Consider the following 19,478-nt stretch of genomic DNA (forward strand, 5'->3'; position numbering starts at 1 on the left):
AACGCTCACAACTGACCATAAACTACCGATGATTCTCGGAATGGCTGTAAGAAAGCCCCCAACATTTTGGACGAACCTTTTGTAATGACAAAATAGTCAAAATGACAAAGCTGAGCGATCCTGAGCAATTCCCTCGCAATCGCATACGTTGCCTTTCCTCTAAGCTTGATCACGAGTATGTATGCTTAGCAAAGCCCCTCACGAGCGTGTTTGCCACGCCCTCGAAGCTTTCCCCAAGGCTCACAGTATCGGGGCACAGTATTCAAAACTTCAAATCAAAGATGGCCCGATTTCAAGGACAGCTTTGCATTCAACCTATGATACCTCTGTTGAGAATTCCCCGAATGAAACTCTGAATTATGTAAGTCTGCACGACGGATTTTGAGACGAGATTTGTGTCTGGAGCTCTTTGGTCATACAATTCCTGATTCTAATTTTGATATGTTTCAAGTTCCTACAATTCTCAAGACAATGTATCAGAGCATATACAAGTCTGGGGAACTGATGCTGATCATCACACCGGTGGATCATCAACTCCAACCTCCCACCGGATGCTGAATGAAGTTCATATCGTACCTTCATTTGAACTTTCTTGGATCAACGTCAGCGCCAGATCATTTGGAGTCACGATAACTTCTACATCTCTCAGAGTCTTGCTGTCCCTATCGAGCCGTTGAATTCCCACACACTGATCCCCAGGGAGCGTCTTTCAGATTCGATTTCAGGGGTTGTTTCGTTTCATTTCACATCATCTCATAGATCTCACCAATATATCCTCAACATTCATCGCAAGGGTCGTCTCATACACACCATTCTTAAGCTGCCTCATGAGACCTCATCATCTCAGGAACTACCATCAATCACCTCTTGCACTCGACATTCAAAGTAAGACCCTGATCTACTTCAACTTGAACTCCTCCATAGCCCCTCTCCAACATTGCCATTGGTGATTGACTCCCTTTTTGTCTATTCAACCCTTTCAAACGCAGACGACCACTCTTACTTAATCTAATCAAACATTTGTATCGGCTTTTTCATTCAAAAGAGAAGCTATATCTCTCACCCTGCCTCCCTACTGACGACGTCTGCAAAGCCTTTCGAAACAAACTCAACGAGGCGAACCTTGGTTTTTACACCTTAAACCACCATCTCAATTATAAGCAACCTAAGCCATCCACCGCTCCCCGCATCATGCCCTCAACTGCACCTCCTAACCTTTCCAACAGGAAACGTAGATGCTCCTTGGATGACCAAATTCTTACTTCAAATCATCAACAGCCTCAACGTGAGAGGTGTGCAAAAACTCGACGTTTGAGCAGCAATCCTCTTCCTACATTATTGCCTTTTATCACCTTTAACAGTCCCGTGAATGTGGATTCATCCCTCCAACCAAACCTCATCGACAGGATGCCATTGTCAAATCCAACCATGACATCATCACACACAGAAGGACATCATACTAGAAGTGAAATATTCTCGCATATCAACATATGTCACCCATCCTACTGGAGACCATATCACTCTCTCCTCATGAACCATAAACGTGTACGATCTTTCGAACAAGAAAATATTCCAGCTCATTACTCATCTCATTCCAACACACGTTCGATAAGATCGCCTCAATTTCTCAATATTGAAAATCCTCACTATAGACTATCCCACCTCAACCTCTTTCAACATGTTCAAAAGAAACGTAAATCTCCTCTACTGGATTTAAGTCAAACACTCGGAAAACTTTGTATCGTGGATGAAGTTGATGAATCACCATCTGCTATTGGACTTTAACACTCAATATGATTTCCATTTGTTTCCCTTTGATTTTTAAAGCCTTGTAACTTTACTACTTCTTTCGTCTTTTTTTGGTTTTTATGCTCTTCTTCTGTTTAGTATAACTTTGACTCGTTTTTTTTCTTACGCTCGTCTCAACATTCGAGTCTTTGATCTTTCTTTCTCTTCTCGTCATTTGGTTCTTTTCAAATGCACCTTTCATAGCATCAAGAAATAATTTGTGAAACTCCAGGGAAGAAGATGTTGTGAAGGTTGAACCCAGCTCAAATCATTAAAATTTCCTTTTCAAAATTATCCTTTCCCTTTGTAATCGTTTTTTAGATTTAGTAGATGATGGTAGACGGATTTTTAAAAGTTCGACTGTGCTCAATTTTTAGGTCCTTCACTGAATCATTTGTCATCCTTCGTTTCGATTTTCGTCTTTTTGAAATCAACAATTTTGTAAAACCTATGAAACCTTTCGAAAGTTTCCACAATTTTTGAATTGAGGTTAAGCCTCAGAGAATATTCGAATGAGATGGATGGATGGTCAAAATAAACCGAGGCGAGCGTAGAAAGTCATTTCAAATGAGGAAACTAATCAAAAATGAGGCATCACCCTTCCATCCACTACAGAAATTAATTGATTTTCCGCGGGGATTTTTGATTCCCGGGTAGCGGAAAATCACGTGACCGCTGTACACCGTTTGATGCACTGTACACCGGTGGTTGATGAACTACCCGTACACCGTTTGTGTCTGACGATGCACGCAGACAGAATATTCGAAGGGTTGTGCAATCCACAAGCCGCTCGACTTGCGCGAGCGACACCTTCCCAATTAGTCCAATTTGTATAAGACAAGTTTCACACGTCCGAAAGCAGAGTCGACGTGCGCAGGACGTGCACATCAGGTTGACTATTTGATATCCACTTAGCAACGCAAAACCGCTGCGTCCATTTCAACTCTTCGCTATTTTTTATCTTCGTTATCAATCCGTTGGTCTCTCACCATCCCGTCCCGTAATCACCATCCCGTATTGCAGTTTAACAAACGGCCCGGAAATCATGCTGGTTAAAGACCTATTGCAATATCTGGCCACGTGGTACCCAGATATCCACGACACCTTGACCTTGAGCCAATTGTCAATATTTGCAACATTGGCTGCCGACTTTTTGAAGAGATCAAACGGAGTTCTCCGCCCTTCCCCCAACCAAGCGCCCATTGAGTTTCTTGTACACTGTCTCGATCACAAGCAAACCATTGCAATGTGGAGTCGATTGTGGAATTTGACCTACATTGATTTACCCGACTGCTGGTACAATACTAACAACTTTAAACTTAGCGGAATTGCCAAGCCACCTCGCGCCATCACTCGACGTATAATTACAGAACACACCTTCTTGCCACCCAACACTTATTGTACTCAATGCCCACCCAACAAAGACAGCTCTTTGAACCTCCTCATGGATCGTGAAATTAAATACGGATATCTATTTGACATCGCCGGCATCAAAACAATACAGTATATGACTACTTACTGTCGCAGTGAGTCCAGTTACCCTTGTGTTCATCTTGATTTCCTAGTTTATTCATCAATAATTTTTGCAGCATGCAGAACGACTTACACACCATGCTACTTCCGAAACAATGATATACGTCAATATTATACTGACGCCAAAGGACAGCCCACCAAACATTTCCATGTGTCTCAACACTATTTCATGTCACATCAGCTCGCCTTATACTTCAACCAACTACAGGGTCACGGCGCGTAAGCAAATTGTTAAATTTCATACTGGTATAAGTGTTGAAAACTGACCTATATACCATTTTCTTCCATATTCACCAAGCGTATCTGTACAAAATCTTGTCATATCATACAACCAAACACACGCCAACAAGAAGAAGACCTATAGCAATGACTTCAAAAGCTCAAGATACACACGATGGTTATCTCCGAATGTTTGCTCTCTCGCCCTTGACATCCACCGGCTATTGCGCGTCTATAGAATGCAAGGAATTCGCCTGAAAGGTTTTGCTAAGGGAGCTGACGATCGGCGATTTCATCCTGCTATGGAACAGCACATTGAATGGCTGAGACATGAAGGTACACCCTTTGCTGGGCATACCTGCTCCACCTGCACCCACATTGTCCCCATTCCAAACACCGGAAAAGCCAAGAGTAAGTGTAAACGTTTATGATCATCAAACACGTGTATACAATATACTGATATTTTTGATAGTCTTGCGCGCAATGGTCACCGATGGAATCACCGTTGGACACTGGTGCTGTAGCGCCTCACCTGATCAAATCAAACACTTCAACCCTGGCAGCGCTGAAAACTACTGCAGTGAACATCTGGCAAAGACAAATGTGCGTTATTGCCCAACTCACACCGCCCTATTAAAAGGGATTTGTCAAGCCCAGCCGTGCCTAAAAGCCGTACGCCCTGGAACTGCAACCTGCAATGACACTGATCACATTGCAGCTCACAAAGCTTTTGTCGAAAGGAACTCTTCTTTATTTGGACTACACAAACGTACCATTCGCCCTAATACTAGTATCAACATGGACCCTAGCCTTATGGTCTCGGCCAAAACAGGCGAGGTGGAACTTTCAGAAGAAGATTTGATGTATGGCGATGTGGAAGAACGCGAACACGAAGGGGCTTGTGACGGCGGCGAAAACGACACAACTCCCCGCTTGTTACTCTCTCGAGGTCGCACCCACAATGAGCAGCTCATGGTAGCACCTTGCGGAGTCATAATTGCTCGCAAAACTTTCTACAGATCTGAAACAGTCCCTAAAGTAAAGGTGTGTGCTATTTACATTATTTGATAATATTATAAATAAATACAGTAAACGTACATAACATATAATTATTCTTTCAAAACTACACTCGCCACAGGACTTCATCCGAGAAGTATTTCCTCAGGAGATGCCGCAGGTAATATTCTACGACAACGCCTGTGGACTGTATTCGCACATACAATCAAACCCCACAGATGCAGCTGCTTTTCGTGATACCCTCCTCCCGGTTGATGCTTTCCACATCAAGTCGCACAAAGAAACCCATACTGCCTGTCGTACTAACAACGATCCCAACCTTTTCCCAGAGCTCAAGAAAACCTCGGGTTCTTGGTTGTTCAACACCTCCGCAGGCGAAATTGCAAACTCATGGTTTGGGAAATTCGACTCAATGTGCAGAACCATGCACCCTACAAGATACAATTTTTTTTTAGAGGAAATGATATTTATACATAACACTGACCTAGTTGAAAAGATAGAAAAACGTTCTAATGTTACTTTTGTTGGTAATATTGAGTATGTGTCGTCTCCTATCAGTAACTAACCTACGTGATTGGCATCTAGTCAAGAGTCCCACTATTTCGCAGTAATACCCTTCCACATCTTAATATCTATTTTTGTTGGTAAATATTGACATCGAATATTGAATTCTGATAATATACTGTGACACTTATATTATTATGAAGTTCAAATTTTTTACAACAACTACCTTTGTAATTTTGGCTCCTTTGCTTACTTAGAACCTACGTGCCTGTCCTTCGCAGTACTAACTACCCTTGCGCGTCTTAATCTCTATTTTTATTGGTAAATAATGTTATCGAATATTTAATTCTATTAACCTGTAATACTTATATATTACAGATTTCATTCCTTTTTACTCCGCCTATCTTTGAAATCTGCGCTCCTTTGCTTGAGTGAGTGGAGACGTTGCCACAACACAAACGATCATAATGGTTAGAATGTTTATCATAAACAATTGCCCATAATCATCAATCACTTACCTGCTACAAACCAAATTTAGCACTCACTATCGTGAAAATGCCACGATTCATCTGTCATAGGTTTGGTCACTTCGCATCAAATACCGCGGTTATACGTCGTATAAGTGTGATGTCACAGGTTGTCTATGTCCACACGTTCATCATAATGTGTGAGATGTATCTTAAACTAAAAGTGCAAAGCCGCTTTTGAAGCTCCTCCCTTCACCATTCCTAATTCCGCAATGTCTGTTTCACCGAATGTTAGCACAGTAGACTCCGGTGTTTTACCAGTCCTCAACGATCGTAGTTTTTCAAACCTTCATGAAGAAGATCGTTCCACCGATCACACAATCTCCGACGACTCTGTTGACCGTGCAAATCCTGGCCAGGGCGATCTCAGTTTGATTTCATCCTCCACTGGCAAACCTGGCAAACACTTGATCGAACATCATGCTGTGGAGTGTGTTGATGATAGCTTACATAGCTTGAGTTCCATGGATATATCTGCAGGTAATTGTTTGTTTATCACACTTTGTATGTGTCGCATACTAAATTATTGTCTATATTTGTGCATAGAATATAACACAACCTCAGGCGCTGAAAACCCGGTTCCGTACTTTGAACTTATAGAAGATTTAGGGCGTAAAGAAGAAGGAACTCTCTACCGAGTATTGGAAAACTTAATAGATCCTAACTCACTGTTTACATTTTATGATCAATATGAGGTTGTTAACTACCTCGAAGACCAAGTCACTTACAGCGGGTATCAATTAGTGCCTAGGTATATTGGCAGTGAATGGATAGTGCGTAAGATATATGTACATCACCGCGAGAGTGACGTTAAAGGACTCCGATTCCTCAAGTTTCATTCATCATGGGGCGAACTGCCTTCACAAGGTCGACCACATTGTTTTGACCGCGCGCACAGCAACCGGTACGCCGCAATGGCGTTGAAAGAATTCAAACGAATGTTCTTCATTAAGAGAAGAGATCATAGCGATAGAATGAATGCTATACACCAGAAATGGCACCATGAGTGCTTATCTTTGTCGGTGAGTGGATATGCCCTCTGGTTTGCAAGACTGTTACTATTTCACTTGACATTGTCCTTATCATTTTATTTTACACCTTTATTAGATTCAGCCCGTACATACATTGCAGTCGACGGGTTCTACTTATGATGATGAACCTAGATGGATGTTATCACCACGCCAAACTGCAAATTTACCGTGGAGTTGAGAAAATTGAGTTGACATAGAAAATTATAGAGAAGCCGGCAAGGGTCAGAAAAATATGAAAAAAATGGAAGGGACCTTTGATGCATTCCAGTTGTCTGTCATATTTTTTCATATTTTTATAACCACAATGCATATAACACTACACAAAATATAATATCTTCTGGGCAGAAAATATAAAACCCAACACACAAAGATATTGAGCAGTCTGGGAGAGAGACAAAAATACACAAAAATATGCATATTGTTCCTATGGTTGAGAGCTTTGATTCACATATTTTTTGTATTTTTAGTGTGAAAATTGTTGATTGTACTAACAAAAAACCTCCAGGATTGTCAGATTACGGCCTGTAACAGATATTGGAGGGCATAATTTGAGTTCAACAATCCCTTATATCTTGGTCAATTCTTGGTCAAACCACTTGATTTTCAGTTCATTGGAAAGCGAAACTCTGTGACTATATCTTTCATTGAGACAGCAAATATGTGTCTAAGTCCAAAGAATATCTACGTGGCTATATAGGAAATTGTTTCAAAGACAAATAACTTTTTTTGTAGTGGAGCTACAGATTTGATGTGTTAACATAACACTCCAATGCTTTCCATGGCTTCTTAATGAACTAATTATCAAGTGTTTTGATCCAGAATTGCAAAAGATATAAGGGATTGTAGAATTCAACTTATGCCCTCCAACATCTGTTACAGGTTGTAATCTGAGAATCTTGGAGGTTTTTTGTTAGTACAATCAACAGCTTTGACACTAAAAATACAAAAAATATGCAAATCGAAGCTCTCAACTATAGGAACAATATGCATATTTTTGTGTATTTCTGTCTCTCTCCCAGACTACTCAATATCTTTGTGTGTTGGTTTTTATATTTTTTGCCCAGAACATATTATATCTTGTGTAATGTTATATCCATTGTGGTAATAAAAATATGGAAAAATATGACAGACAATTGGAATGCATCAAAGGTCCCTACCATTATTTTTCCATATTTTTCTGACCCTTGCCAGCTTCTCTATAATTTTCTATGTCTACTCAGTTTTCTAAACTCCACGGTAAATTTGCAATTTGGCGTAGTGTATGTGAGGGCATAACTGATCAGTTTAGTCATTGATATGTGCTGAAAGACAACTTCAACAACCTGCCAATGGAATATCAACCGTGGACTAAAATAATTCAAGCTTTCATACATTATGTGTACGATCTCAGTGACAGCAAAACTGTGATTTCCAACCTGGATTGCGATGAGCATGGGAGGCTAAGCAATGTCGTATGCTTTACCAAAAAGTAAGCCAAAATATTTAATAATGTTTCATATTTTCGTCTCCAATATTATACATAATTGATGAATCATCAACTGGTATAGCTCCACCCCATATCACAGCCGCGAAAGCTCAGCTATGGCAGATATTGTCAACCGCGCGTTCGTACTATTTCCTGAACAACATGATTGTAATGAGCTGTGTGAACATCTTGGAAACATAAGATTGAAATGAGTAATGTAAGATTGAGACTTGCGTTTCTCTGTTATGAAATTATATTATCATTATAATGAATTATTTCCTTCTATAATAATTTGACATAGCCTGTGTAATCTATCACTTTTTGTTCGAAGTTGGTTTAGTGTTCCTGGGTTTTAATGCCATTTTGTTTATTTGTGTATTTGGCTTCTGTTGCATAATTTGCCTATTTATGTCAGATTAGTTATGATTAACCACAACTCCTATCTGGTTCCATCAATTGTCCCTCTAATTATCATTAGAGGGCCTAAATCCTATGCTTATCACTACATATTTGTCAAATAAAATGTAAAGTGATAGGAGTGATCGGGGCAGGAAAGAGCTTGATCGGTTCATGAGTTATCAACTTCAGATTAAAAAGGCAAATAATGCCACTGTTCACAGTTCACGAGTGTTGTATTTCATGACCAAATTACATTCACTAAGTAAGCAGACGTTTATTAGAATGATATCCTCATATGTTACGGACAGGGCCAAAGTCTTTATTAAAATTACTGAAATATTTGACAATTATGCACATTGGTCAAAATTTGTACATACAATATATACAATGGAATATATACAATAATAAATGAAAAATAGACTGAATATGAGTGGAAGTAGGCTTAATAATTTGGACAACATGATTAACGATAGTATGTGAAGCATCAAGAGGAGAAAGGTAGAAAGTGAATGTGAAGAAAATAAGTGATAACTAATCAACAACGCTTTGATCGACGAGAGCTACTGGTAATACGGCGATCAAGTTGCTTCCATGCCTCGCAAAAGAACACTTTACCTTCCTTAACACTGCGATGACCACCTCTTTCAACATATGCAGACAATTCCTGATGACCTATGGTTGATAACCATCTTCTGTAATGCGAAACAGTAGAAGCCATATACGTGTATCTGCTGCCAAAAACCCGCTCCCAACCTTGTTTGATACGTAACGGTTCGGGACCTGTAGTGAGTTCTAAAAATCGCAACATTTGGGTCATTCTTACGCCATCCGGCCAAGCGCCGTTCACAACTGGAGTGAGTGCTTCCTCAGGTGCAGGAAGTGATGAATTAGGAGACGGTGGTGTATCAGGGCTGTTAAAGTTTGGTGGATTAGGTGTGTCGTTATTAGCAGGCGGAGTGTCAAGCACCAGTGGATTGGTATTCGATCCAGGTCCACGCGTATTGGCTCCAGTGGATGACAATAATCCTGTCATTGATGGGACGGAAGGTGGTGTGTGATGATTTGAGGGGTGGGTGATGAATCGCGAGATGTCCATTGCAGTGTGATCGGACATTTGGTCAATAGAGGCTTTGTGGCGATCAAGGTCTTTGCATTGGTAAGTGGAGATACCAGGAAATATTATAAGGATTTTACGATGATCTTCCTGATATAATTCCACGGTGGTTTCCTGAATGTTCATCTGAGTGAAAGTCGGGTGAGTTTGGAAACAAGGGAGAAGCAAAAACAAGACCTACTGACCCATAGTTGTTCTTCTATGTTCCAAACTTGGAACGTGCCATTCCAGTCTTCTCCAAGCTGATTTTTCACAAGCGCGGTGAAGACTTTGCTTTCCTGAAGTGCCAACAATGGCCATTGAGGGGCAGGTACTCGCCAAAAACTACACTTGGAAGTATGGTCCTATGGTAGGTACAACATGATTATGATTTATAAGTCAAGTCACTGCTCGGAAGGAAGACATGTAAAAGAAAGATATTGGAGTAATGAGTAGATACCTTGTCGAGAGAAGACCAAACAAACATGGATACATTCTTTCAGGCAATTTTCATTCGGTCTTGAAGGAGACGTTCTTCGGCTTGTTTCTGGATTGAGATGCTTCGGAACTTGGCATACTCGGGTGAACTGAGTTCGCGGTAAAAGCTTCGACCAGCTTGAGTTAAACGCGCAGTGGCATTGGTCCCGGCACCGCTGGGAGTTGTATTGTTGTTAGTCAAGGGCGACTGAGACAAAACCGGCTGGGCTGCTTGGTTATTCAGTTTCTTAGCTTTAGTCTTTGCCATCGACTCGTGCTTGCCACAGAAAATCCCCTGTGGAAGGAACGCCACACAACACTTACATGTCCAGTTTGTCAGCAGGGCGATCGATCAAAGGTGGTGGGTAAGAAGTTATACATGACATACCTTTGAACACGCATCAATGGCGCAACCAGCGTTCTTGCGCACAGTGTGTCCTTCGGCCGTCTGGCCATCGCGACCTCGGCACATATCTTCTGGTCGGTGTTTAGGTGGCCGTCTGGAGGACTTTGCGCGAGACTGTGAGATGGTTCGCGGTTGTGTTGTTGGTGAGGTTTGTGATTGCTGTGAGGTGATGGTTGGGTCAATTAACGTGATGTTGGCCATGGTGTGGTTATGACGTAGAACCTCTAGCTTGTACTCTTGGGCGTTGTATTGCCAATAGTAGGTATTATCGAATCGGCACTAGAACATTCACAATGGTCATCGGATAGGAGGGAGATACTATATCAACAATATGATACAAGAATTAGTATGAGGGAAAGTGACCGGTACCCACACGTATGCCGATTGACGGAAATCGAAACGTTCCCTTGGGCTGGTAGTAAGTGGTGCTATGGGGACGAGGGTGTTTGCAGCTATTGGATACACAGTACTGGCCGGTTTCTTGACGCGGTACGGGGATAGGTAAAGGTAGGTTTTGCTTGATGGGATTCAAGTGAATTGGAGGTCCTACCGGTGGCATAAACGTATAAGAAATAAAATGCAATATAATATCAGTAGAAAATTATATAATATAGCCTCACAGGGTGCTTGATTAATGATGAATGATAAACGTGACTATGTAAGTAAAGGAGGTGAGTTAAGGTGTGAAGGTGATGAAACACAATGGATAAACGTATCAATACAAAAGGATGGATGTTATGATACGGGCTGACTTATCATGTGGTTTATAAGGATGCTGTGAAGAAGGAAAAGCCATGGCCAAGGTGCTGAATACAATGAAGTCCTACCGCCGATGTGACCTTGGTGCACCGGCAAATTAAATGCTCATCCTCTTCCAAGTGTGTCCAATCGTGTGTCCAATCGTGGCTCGATTTGTCTAGGAAACGAGTAAAACTTTGGTGTGTTTGCCTTGTTAGTTCCGCAAGTCACATCGTTCAGTGGTCATACCAAGTATGTAGCCGGACTCGGCGGCAGGGGCAGGAATTTTACGCCGATTAACCTCGGCTGTCATTGATTATCGGCGTACGCCGTCTACGCTGGTCCGAGGTGCTGCGTTGGTGCGTTTCGCATCGGGCTTGAAGGAGTATGATGATCACCGATGACAATGAGTGTGGGATAAGGACGATGAGTGTGGGATAAATCATTGTGGGATGTTTGTACGGATGTGTCCATCTGTAATCATATTATCATATTACCAACTGGCTGCGCCCCTGCGCACACATGTATCACTCGCGCGAGCAGAGCGACTCGCGATTTGCACAACCCTTCGTTTGCTCTCCCATCAGATGCTGAACAAAGAGATAGAGGAGGACAAATGTTTGAGTTGTTACTACACCAGAGGTGGTTCCTCACGTCCTGCACTGTTGGTAGACACAACACTTCTTGCAGTGGTATGAGCTATCTGACCGGACCTGCTTTGCTGGGTGTTTCATGCAGTCAGAGGATTAGCACGTACTGTTACATACTTCAAGGGAAGCATAATGTAGAGTCACAGAGCAAGGCCACCCAAGCACCACTCCGACTTCCACATCACCGATCGTGCTTATCAATGTACTAACTGATACACTTGGAAATCTTTCTGATGCTTGTTGACCTGAAAAAGCTGCCACGTGTGTTGGTGTAAAGTTATCAAAGTCTCTCCTGCTCCTCACGAACACGAGCTGGGGACTACTTCACTTGTGAGGCACGGGAGAGATTTTGATAAGTCAGCTTAGACTATGTGCTTCAATGCCTTCATGCGTGTCGATTCCCACATATTGATGTGTCTTACGGCACAACATTCATCACCCATTGACACGTAACGACGGACCTCGCACGTGCCAGGCTTTTCTAGAAATAACGCCGCTCTGATCTTGAATAAAACTCGTCTGATGCCTCGCGTTCGGGTTCTGTCATCTGTTGGGCTTGCATGGAGCTCATTACACACCTTTCCAATACTCCTAGTTATGGGACTGATGCATGTAAGAAACCCCCTTTGGCGACGAATCCCGAGCTCAACGAGCGTTTAATTATCAGGCTAGACAATGGTGACGCCGGACCATCTACGCTAGGATGGCCACCGCGCCCAGTCTAGCGTACATACAGCGAATTCGACAAATCTTATCGATCAAAACTGATTCGAAGGTCCTTCCTGGCGGGGTGATCTCCAAAAAATCGAACCCTGCGCGTAGCGCGGAAAAAATCCGCGCGGAAGTGGAAAGGGTGGACTTTCTCAAGAGGCTACATTCGGAGTCATGTAGCAGTTACTTCACCAGCAAATCAATGATCCCGATATAAAAGACCCACCCATTTCATAGAAGGCAGTGATCGTGCTTATTGTTCCTCGGCGATTTAAATTTCAGCTATAAATAGTCTAAATCACATCCTGCGTTAGTCCTCATTATGCCACGTCTAGGCAGATTATTTCAAATGTCTCTTTTGACCGCCCTCCTCTGCTTGCCAATGTTTAACTTGATGTCGTCATCAACAGGGAGGGGACTCGGTAAGCTCTGATGCGTGCTCTGCGATCTGCATCTCATTCTAGAGCACCAGTGTGCACTCGAGATCACACTACTATCCTTATTGCGCTTTGTTTAGAATGCTCAAGGGATATCTGTTGACGATCTTTCGCTGTCCGCAAATTTTTCCTCCGTGTCCTGGTTTTCAGAACTCGAAGCAGGTGTGTTCGGATAGATGCTGTATAATCCTATATCTTACGCTAAATCGTCAGGTTGACAGATTTGACCGCTGCGCGGAAGGTTGCAAATGAGTTTTTCAAGCGCGTAACCGAATCACCCGTCCCAGGAGATGACCTGAGTGATATCTTTGCAGAAACACCCAGAGTCCACATAAATCGGAATACTATACAACTGGGCGGTGAGTTCCGAATGGCAAACATGTAAAGACGGTGAAACTCACGACTGAGCACATGAGTTTTTTGATAATTCCTCGAATCTTTCTGATCAATGACTATGTGTGTTAACACCAGGTTTTCCTGACAGGGTGGCCGAAGGGGAGTTCACGGGGTTTAAAGGTGAAGACTACAATAGTAAGCCATAAATCGATTCTAAAATCTAATTTCGAGAATCTCAAAGAATCTTGATTTCTCTTCTATCTCATCATAGTCAAAACAACTAAATACGAACCGAATAACTTTCAAGTTACTTGGAAGCATCCTACGGGTACGGGCAGCGCCCACCTGTGGAAAAAAGACGGTTACAGGATCTTCGCTTTAAGCATTGAACATTCCGAGCCAAGCACATCAGGCGCATGACACTGTTAGTCATATACGCCTTCACCGTCTTGTCTTTCCATCACGGGATTTTTCAATCAAAGCTCAATCCATCATCGTAGAGTCTCAGATATCACAACGCTGAACTCATTTTGGTCACAATCCCAGCCCCAATGGTATCACGCGCTCCAGAGGATGGGTGACTCTGATTGATACTATATCAAACAGGAGAAACACACTTTTGGCTTGTTCTGTTGAGTACTTTCATGAGGACACGTAGACAAGGCTTCCCCCGACCAATATTATGACATCAGGTGTTCATTTCTCTTCTTGCGATCACCGGTGCCTGCGATGAAGATAGGCAAAAAGGTTGATACAACAAAACTTCTACCCACCCACCAAAACATGTGCACAATGAGGAGAGACAAAATCATCAAACCCTAACAAAATGAAATTATATTGATACTCCAAAACCCCCCCAAAAAACTTGAAAAAACAGTGACCCCTCAAGAGTTGAGGTAGTTTCATTAACTTTCCTACTAGAATTGCTTGCTAAAGTAAGAAGATGACCTAAAAGATCCTCAGCAGAATCCCATCTAGCAGCTGAAATCCTATCCAAGATTTTTGAAGATATTATATACAATCCCACTCAAATCTGTATTTACAACAAAATATAAATCCCAATTCAAAGACAAAGCACTCTTAAATCTGTACTGATCAGCTGTGATTCTAATACAATTTTGCATTTCACTTGAAAATTACTGTGGAGTGATGTGACATTGATAATTTGTAAATATATCTGTTTGATCCTATATCTTCCCATGGCACAATTAGACACACTAAAAGGACCAAGAGGTTAACATTCATATCCCCAAAACTGAAAAAACCTTCAAAGATTATTTTAACTTTTATATATAAACTTGCTTCAACCCATTTTTTCACTGAATTCAACACTTTCCGTCAGCTCTACATTGAAATCTAGCAGCATTTACCACAGTATCCATCCTAGAATTCTCTTTCCAATCTGCAATAAAAATACCCTCATCTTTGAAGGCCCGTGAAATCCCTGGCTTCCCTTTGATAAAGCATGTTGAACTCTTTGGTATTCATGCACTGCCAACATAGATGCCTCGGGTTGCGGAATCCGAGGCATCATCGGAGGTAAAACCTCGGACAAGGTCTGTCCGAGGTTTTTGTCCGAGGTAATCTTCTGCGCTGGGAATTGCCTCGGATCAAAACCTCGGACAGCTTCTGTTGGAGGTTGGTAATCCGATAATACCTCGGATTTTTCAATCCGAGGTAAATATGTTGGCGGTGATGACCACACCATTTGATCTTTTTATGTATAGATAGATATGTCAGTGATCCTGGATTTATGCTCTGAAATCTAGTCTTCTAACTAATAGATCTTCCATATACCAGGTTCTGCAATGATTATTTATATGTACCTGCTGAGATCAAATAATCATAACTAAAGAAGAAAAGAACATCTGAAGGCCACAGAGCCGTCTATGTATGATTCCGCAAAGGCTGTGAAAAACAGCCACTGTCCACTGAATGAGAAACAAAAAAGATTTAGTATACTTCTGCTTCTGCCAAACCTATTGCACATATTGATCACCTATTGTAAAATCAAAACAAAAGTTCAAAGTAGGTCAATGATTGGAATGGAACTACTCAAACCAGATTTATATGGTGCTTATAGTTGTAGGTCACTTGTTATTTACTGATTTGAAAATTATACTGATAGGTACTGTGTAAAGTTTGATGAGATTAATGGGTTGGTTTTCTAGTTTTTTATTCACCTCAGTGGTAAAATGACATCATTGCTAGTTTACCTTTTTTGTTTCATTCATCAATTTTTCTCTTTACCTTTCATCATTTCCTTGATATTTCCAATTCAGTTCATCAAGAGTTTTACTTATTAAGAGCAATTGAGTTTCAAAGCCCTCCCTTACTAACCTGGTTTAACAATCATATCCCTTTACTGGCCAATTGTCAAATTTTTAAAAAAAATGTCTATTGACATAAAAAATGTTGTATTTCAGCTGCAGAAAAATTGAAATAGTCATTCAAAAAGCCTATGATTGGTTTATCTTATATATACATGCATAACTATTGTTTGTGTGTTTCATTATAAAAGTCTCTTTTCTTACATTGTTTTTAGTCTTAATTCTTGAATTGTTTTATGTTGATTGTTTTATGTACTGCTAGCCACCCCATAGGGTCTTTGTTTGTTGGATGAATGGGTCTTTGGCTCAAGATACTAAGTATCAAGGTTCACACTTATCAGTTTCTGAGGCTTGATTTATTAGCATGGTGATATAAAGCAGTAACACAATCTGATGTACCTGTCAGAGCAGGGACAAGATTGATCCAGAAACTTAACTTTGAATCACCTCCGGAGTCTGGCAAACCTTGAGGATACTCACATTCTTCCAGGATTGTATTAGTAAATCTTGGATTAATAGAGAAGAAGTCAGAAGTGCTCCATCAGTTAGTTGATGAATGAAAACAGAAACAATACATCAGGTTTGAACCTGGGTTTGAAATTGTTACAAACATGCTATAAGAGCATCAGCAGCGGAGCCCTTACCATGTGGTCTCTCAACAATACGGGTGGCAACATTGTCAAAATTCACTTCAGCGGACCCTGTAAAATGCAAGGTGGGACGTCAAGAGTCTCTAGATTTAGGGGGTCAATCAAGAGTCTTGATGTCACATGCAACCCAGTACTGGCATTGAATATGCCACTGACGGGGTCCTCAAGTGGATGTGTGGTTTGATACTGTTGGGTACAAGCATACCAAAACACCTCAATCAAGTGTTTTCTGTACATTTAAGTGCTCTGCTGCACACACACCCTTTTTCAGACCCCCTATGTTAGAGAATTGCTCTTGGGGGTCTGTTTGGGACCCCCTAAAATCCAGGCACTGCTGTGGATGCTATAAAATCATGTGATCTACAGATTGAAACATGTAAAGAAGATAAAACAATCAGTGTGATATTGTGAAATGAATCAATTCAAAGTTACACATACATGTCAATCAGTGATTCTTTTGTGAAACTCTAACAAGCAGATGACAGAAACAGCCCACTGCAAATATTAAACAACTTCCCTTCAATTGAGCATGGGGAAATGATTAGAAGTAGAATTGATAAAGCATTGATCATTGCACACCTGACCCACAGAGCCCACACTATGTATGTGCAGAAACATGGGTAAAATGGGAGCTATCATGTACATACAGAGATGCCTCATATATTGACCCATCTGTATGAGTCGGCCATTCGTTAGACCATCGGTTTTTTTTTCTCTTTACCAATGGCATGTCAAAATTTGACTTCATACACTGACTCATAGCTTTGGTGTGTACATTGATTAAACTTCATGTAACACCCTCTCTGTTACTATCAAATGGCGTCCAGAGTATTGCCTTAGTGGCTACAGAGGTATATATAGTCAATTTTTGGAATGCCTTTGTCAAACTAAAAAAAGTTACAGAAGGTATTACATATGGTCTACTCATCCACAAGAGCCAGTATCTGAGCATTTCTGTATGTACATGATAGCTCCCAATTTACCCATGCTACTGCACATACATAGTGTGGGCTCTGTGGGTCAGGTGTGCAATGATCAATGCTTTATCGCCAATTTTACTGGTTACTTGTAATCATTTTCCCATGCTCAATTGAAGGGAAGTTGTTTAATCTTTGCAGTGAGACATGCCTTGTGGCAGAAAAACCTAGAAAAAAGCTGAAATTCTGAGGGCGGTCTGTCATGTATGATCCCTCTAATTCAGATTTTTCATAAGGAAAAACTGTAAATGGCTAAGAAGACCGTAAGACCTATAAATGTAGTGCAGCGTATTAGCACTCTTCTCCAACAAGCTCAGGTATGCAGACCTTTGCTAACCTAAAGGTTTGGGAGGTAAAGATGAAATGAGAAACAAATAAGTAAACTCAAGAGTTTATAATAGTTGATCTAAAGGAAGTTTCTCTTTCCAACAGATATCATATTATTAATTACTAATCAACTAACCTATAAATGTAGTGCAGCGTATTAGCACTCTTCTCCAACAAGCTCAGGTATGCAGACCTTTGCTAACCTAGAATAGATAAAGATAGAGATAATGAAAAAGAAAGACAAGTTAGACTAATGAAACGTAACAGAAAAACCAGATGAATTTGTACCTAAAGGTTTGGGAGGTAAAGATGAAATGAGAAACAAATAAGTAAACTCAAGAGTTTATAAGAGTTGATCTAAAGGAAGTTCTACATCGAATGATATCAGTATTATGATGAAATACAAAAATTCAAGTGAAAGACTTACTCTCTTTCCAACAGATAAGGAAAGAGAGACAAAGTCGAGAAACACAGTCAACTACATATAAGAGAGAATTCTTGAGAAAACATATTGGGATTGATGTTCATCAAACTTGTTGAGAAATAAAAAAGTAATCTGAGAACGAAAAACATATCTAAAGCACTTTGCATCTAACCAAACTACATTTCGAAACTACAGTCTTGATTGTCTTTTAACACACCCCCTCAATCAAGACACGCTAAGAACACTTCTTCAAACCTATACCTTTCATATGCTCCCAGAAGGGTCCAGCATGTAATGGTTTTGTCAATAAATCCGCCGTCATATCTTCAGAGTTGCAATAAGTTAATGTAATTCTGTTTTGCTTCACCTGTTCTCGTATCCAGTGATGTTCAATGTCAATGTGCTTAGTCCTCCCGTGATTTACCACATTCGAAGACAGGTCAATTGCACCAAGATTGTCACAGTTAATGCTAACCGGTCCATTCCATTCAAAACCAACATCCCTAAGCAAGTTTCTTAGCCATTGAACTTCTTGTCCAGCTTCAGTAGTCGCCCTATACTCAGCCTCCGTCGAAGATAAAGCCACCGTCTGTTGTAGTCGTGATCGCCAAGAGATTGCCCCCCCGAACAAAGTGGTAAGATAACCCGTAGTTGATCGCCAAGTATTTTTGCACCCCGCCCAATCAGAATCGACGTTGGTGAAAGGTACGTTCCAACTAGATTTCATTTGAAACAGACGATTATCTTCAGATTGATAGTGAATGCCAAGGTGGATTGTTCCACGTAAGTATTTCAAAACATGGCGAAAAGCGTCCCAATGACGTTGGCAGGGCGTGTCGAGGTGTTGTGACAATACCCCTACTGCATAAGCGATATCCGGCCTGGTGCACTGAGAAATGTACATCAGGCTTCCAACCCCTGATCGGTAAGGCAAGTTTAGTTTTTGAAATTCAGCTATCTCTTCATCGGTTGATTTTAAAAGTTTTAATCCTCCTTGCACCGGCGTTGAAACTGGCTTGCAGTCTGACAATTCGAATTGTAGAAGGAGAGATTCAGTCATTGATCTTTGGTGAATTGCGTAATGATGCTTTGAAAACCTGATCGTTTCGATTCCCACAACACAGGTTGCGACACCTAAGTCATCCATTTCCCAAAACTTGCTGATTTCTTGTTTAAAGATGAGAATGCAGTCAATAGGGCCGGTGATTGCCATATCGTCCACGTGGAGATAAAAGATGATGATATCGACTTTGGATCGTTGTCGGATGTAGACACATTTGTCGCCTTCTGCTTGTAGGAATCCTGCTTTGATCAGTTTTTCACGGAATTCCTCATTCCATTCATGAGCAGATTGCTTTAAACCATACAAGGCTTGCAACAATAGACAAACTTTATCGTCATCAAGTGAAGCATACCCTTCGGGTTGCTCCATGTAGACA

General features: G+C 41.1%; 3 protein-coding genes across 3 annotated transcripts; 2 read left to right on the plus strand and 1 right to left on the minus strand.

The window, feature by feature from the left end:
• Positions 1-5,800: 5,800 nt before the first annotated feature.
• On the plus strand, positions 5,801-8,296 carry MELLADRAFT_111372 (uncharacterized protein; the record flags this gene model as incomplete). The annotated part of the gene is made up of 4 exons (XM_007415676.1): positions 5,801-6,068; positions 6,135-6,492; positions 8,010-8,087; positions 8,167-8,296. 4 exons carry the CDS (start codon positions 5,801-5,803, stop codon positions 8,294-8,296), a joined length of 834 nt encoding a protein of 277 aa, XP_007415738.1.
• Positions 8,297-8,752: 456 nt separating this feature from the next.
• MELLADRAFT_73090 (uncharacterized protein) lies at positions 8,753-11,179 on the minus strand (the record flags this gene model as incomplete). The annotated part of the gene is made up of 5 exons (XM_007415776.1): positions 8,753-9,723; positions 9,783-9,941; positions 10,037-10,372; positions 10,442-10,738; positions 10,835-11,179. 3 exons carry the CDS (start codon positions 10,061-10,063, stop codon positions 9,019-9,021), a joined length of 891 nt encoding a protein of 296 aa, XP_007415838.1.
• A 1,701-nt stretch (positions 11,180-12,880) lies between these two features.
• Positions 12,881-13,751, plus strand: MELLADRAFT_67395 (uncharacterized protein; the record flags this gene model as incomplete). Its single annotated transcript, XM_007415677.1, has 5 exons — positions 12,881-12,980; positions 13,086-13,157; positions 13,217-13,354; positions 13,467-13,526; positions 13,603-13,751. The coding sequence occupies 5 exons, from the start codon at positions 12,881-12,883 to the stop codon at positions 13,749-13,751; spliced, it is 519 nt and encodes a 172-aa protein (XP_007415739.1).
• Between the last annotated feature and the right edge of the window lie 5,727 nt (positions 13,752-19,478).

Source organism: Melampsora larici-populina (genome assembly GCF_000204055.1).
Source record: "Melampsora larici-populina 98AG31 unplaced genomic scaffold MELLAscaffold_53, whole genome shotgun sequence".
Taxonomy (NCBI): Eukaryota; Fungi; Basidiomycota; class Pucciniomycetes; order Pucciniales; family Melampsoraceae; genus Melampsora; species Melampsora laricis-populina.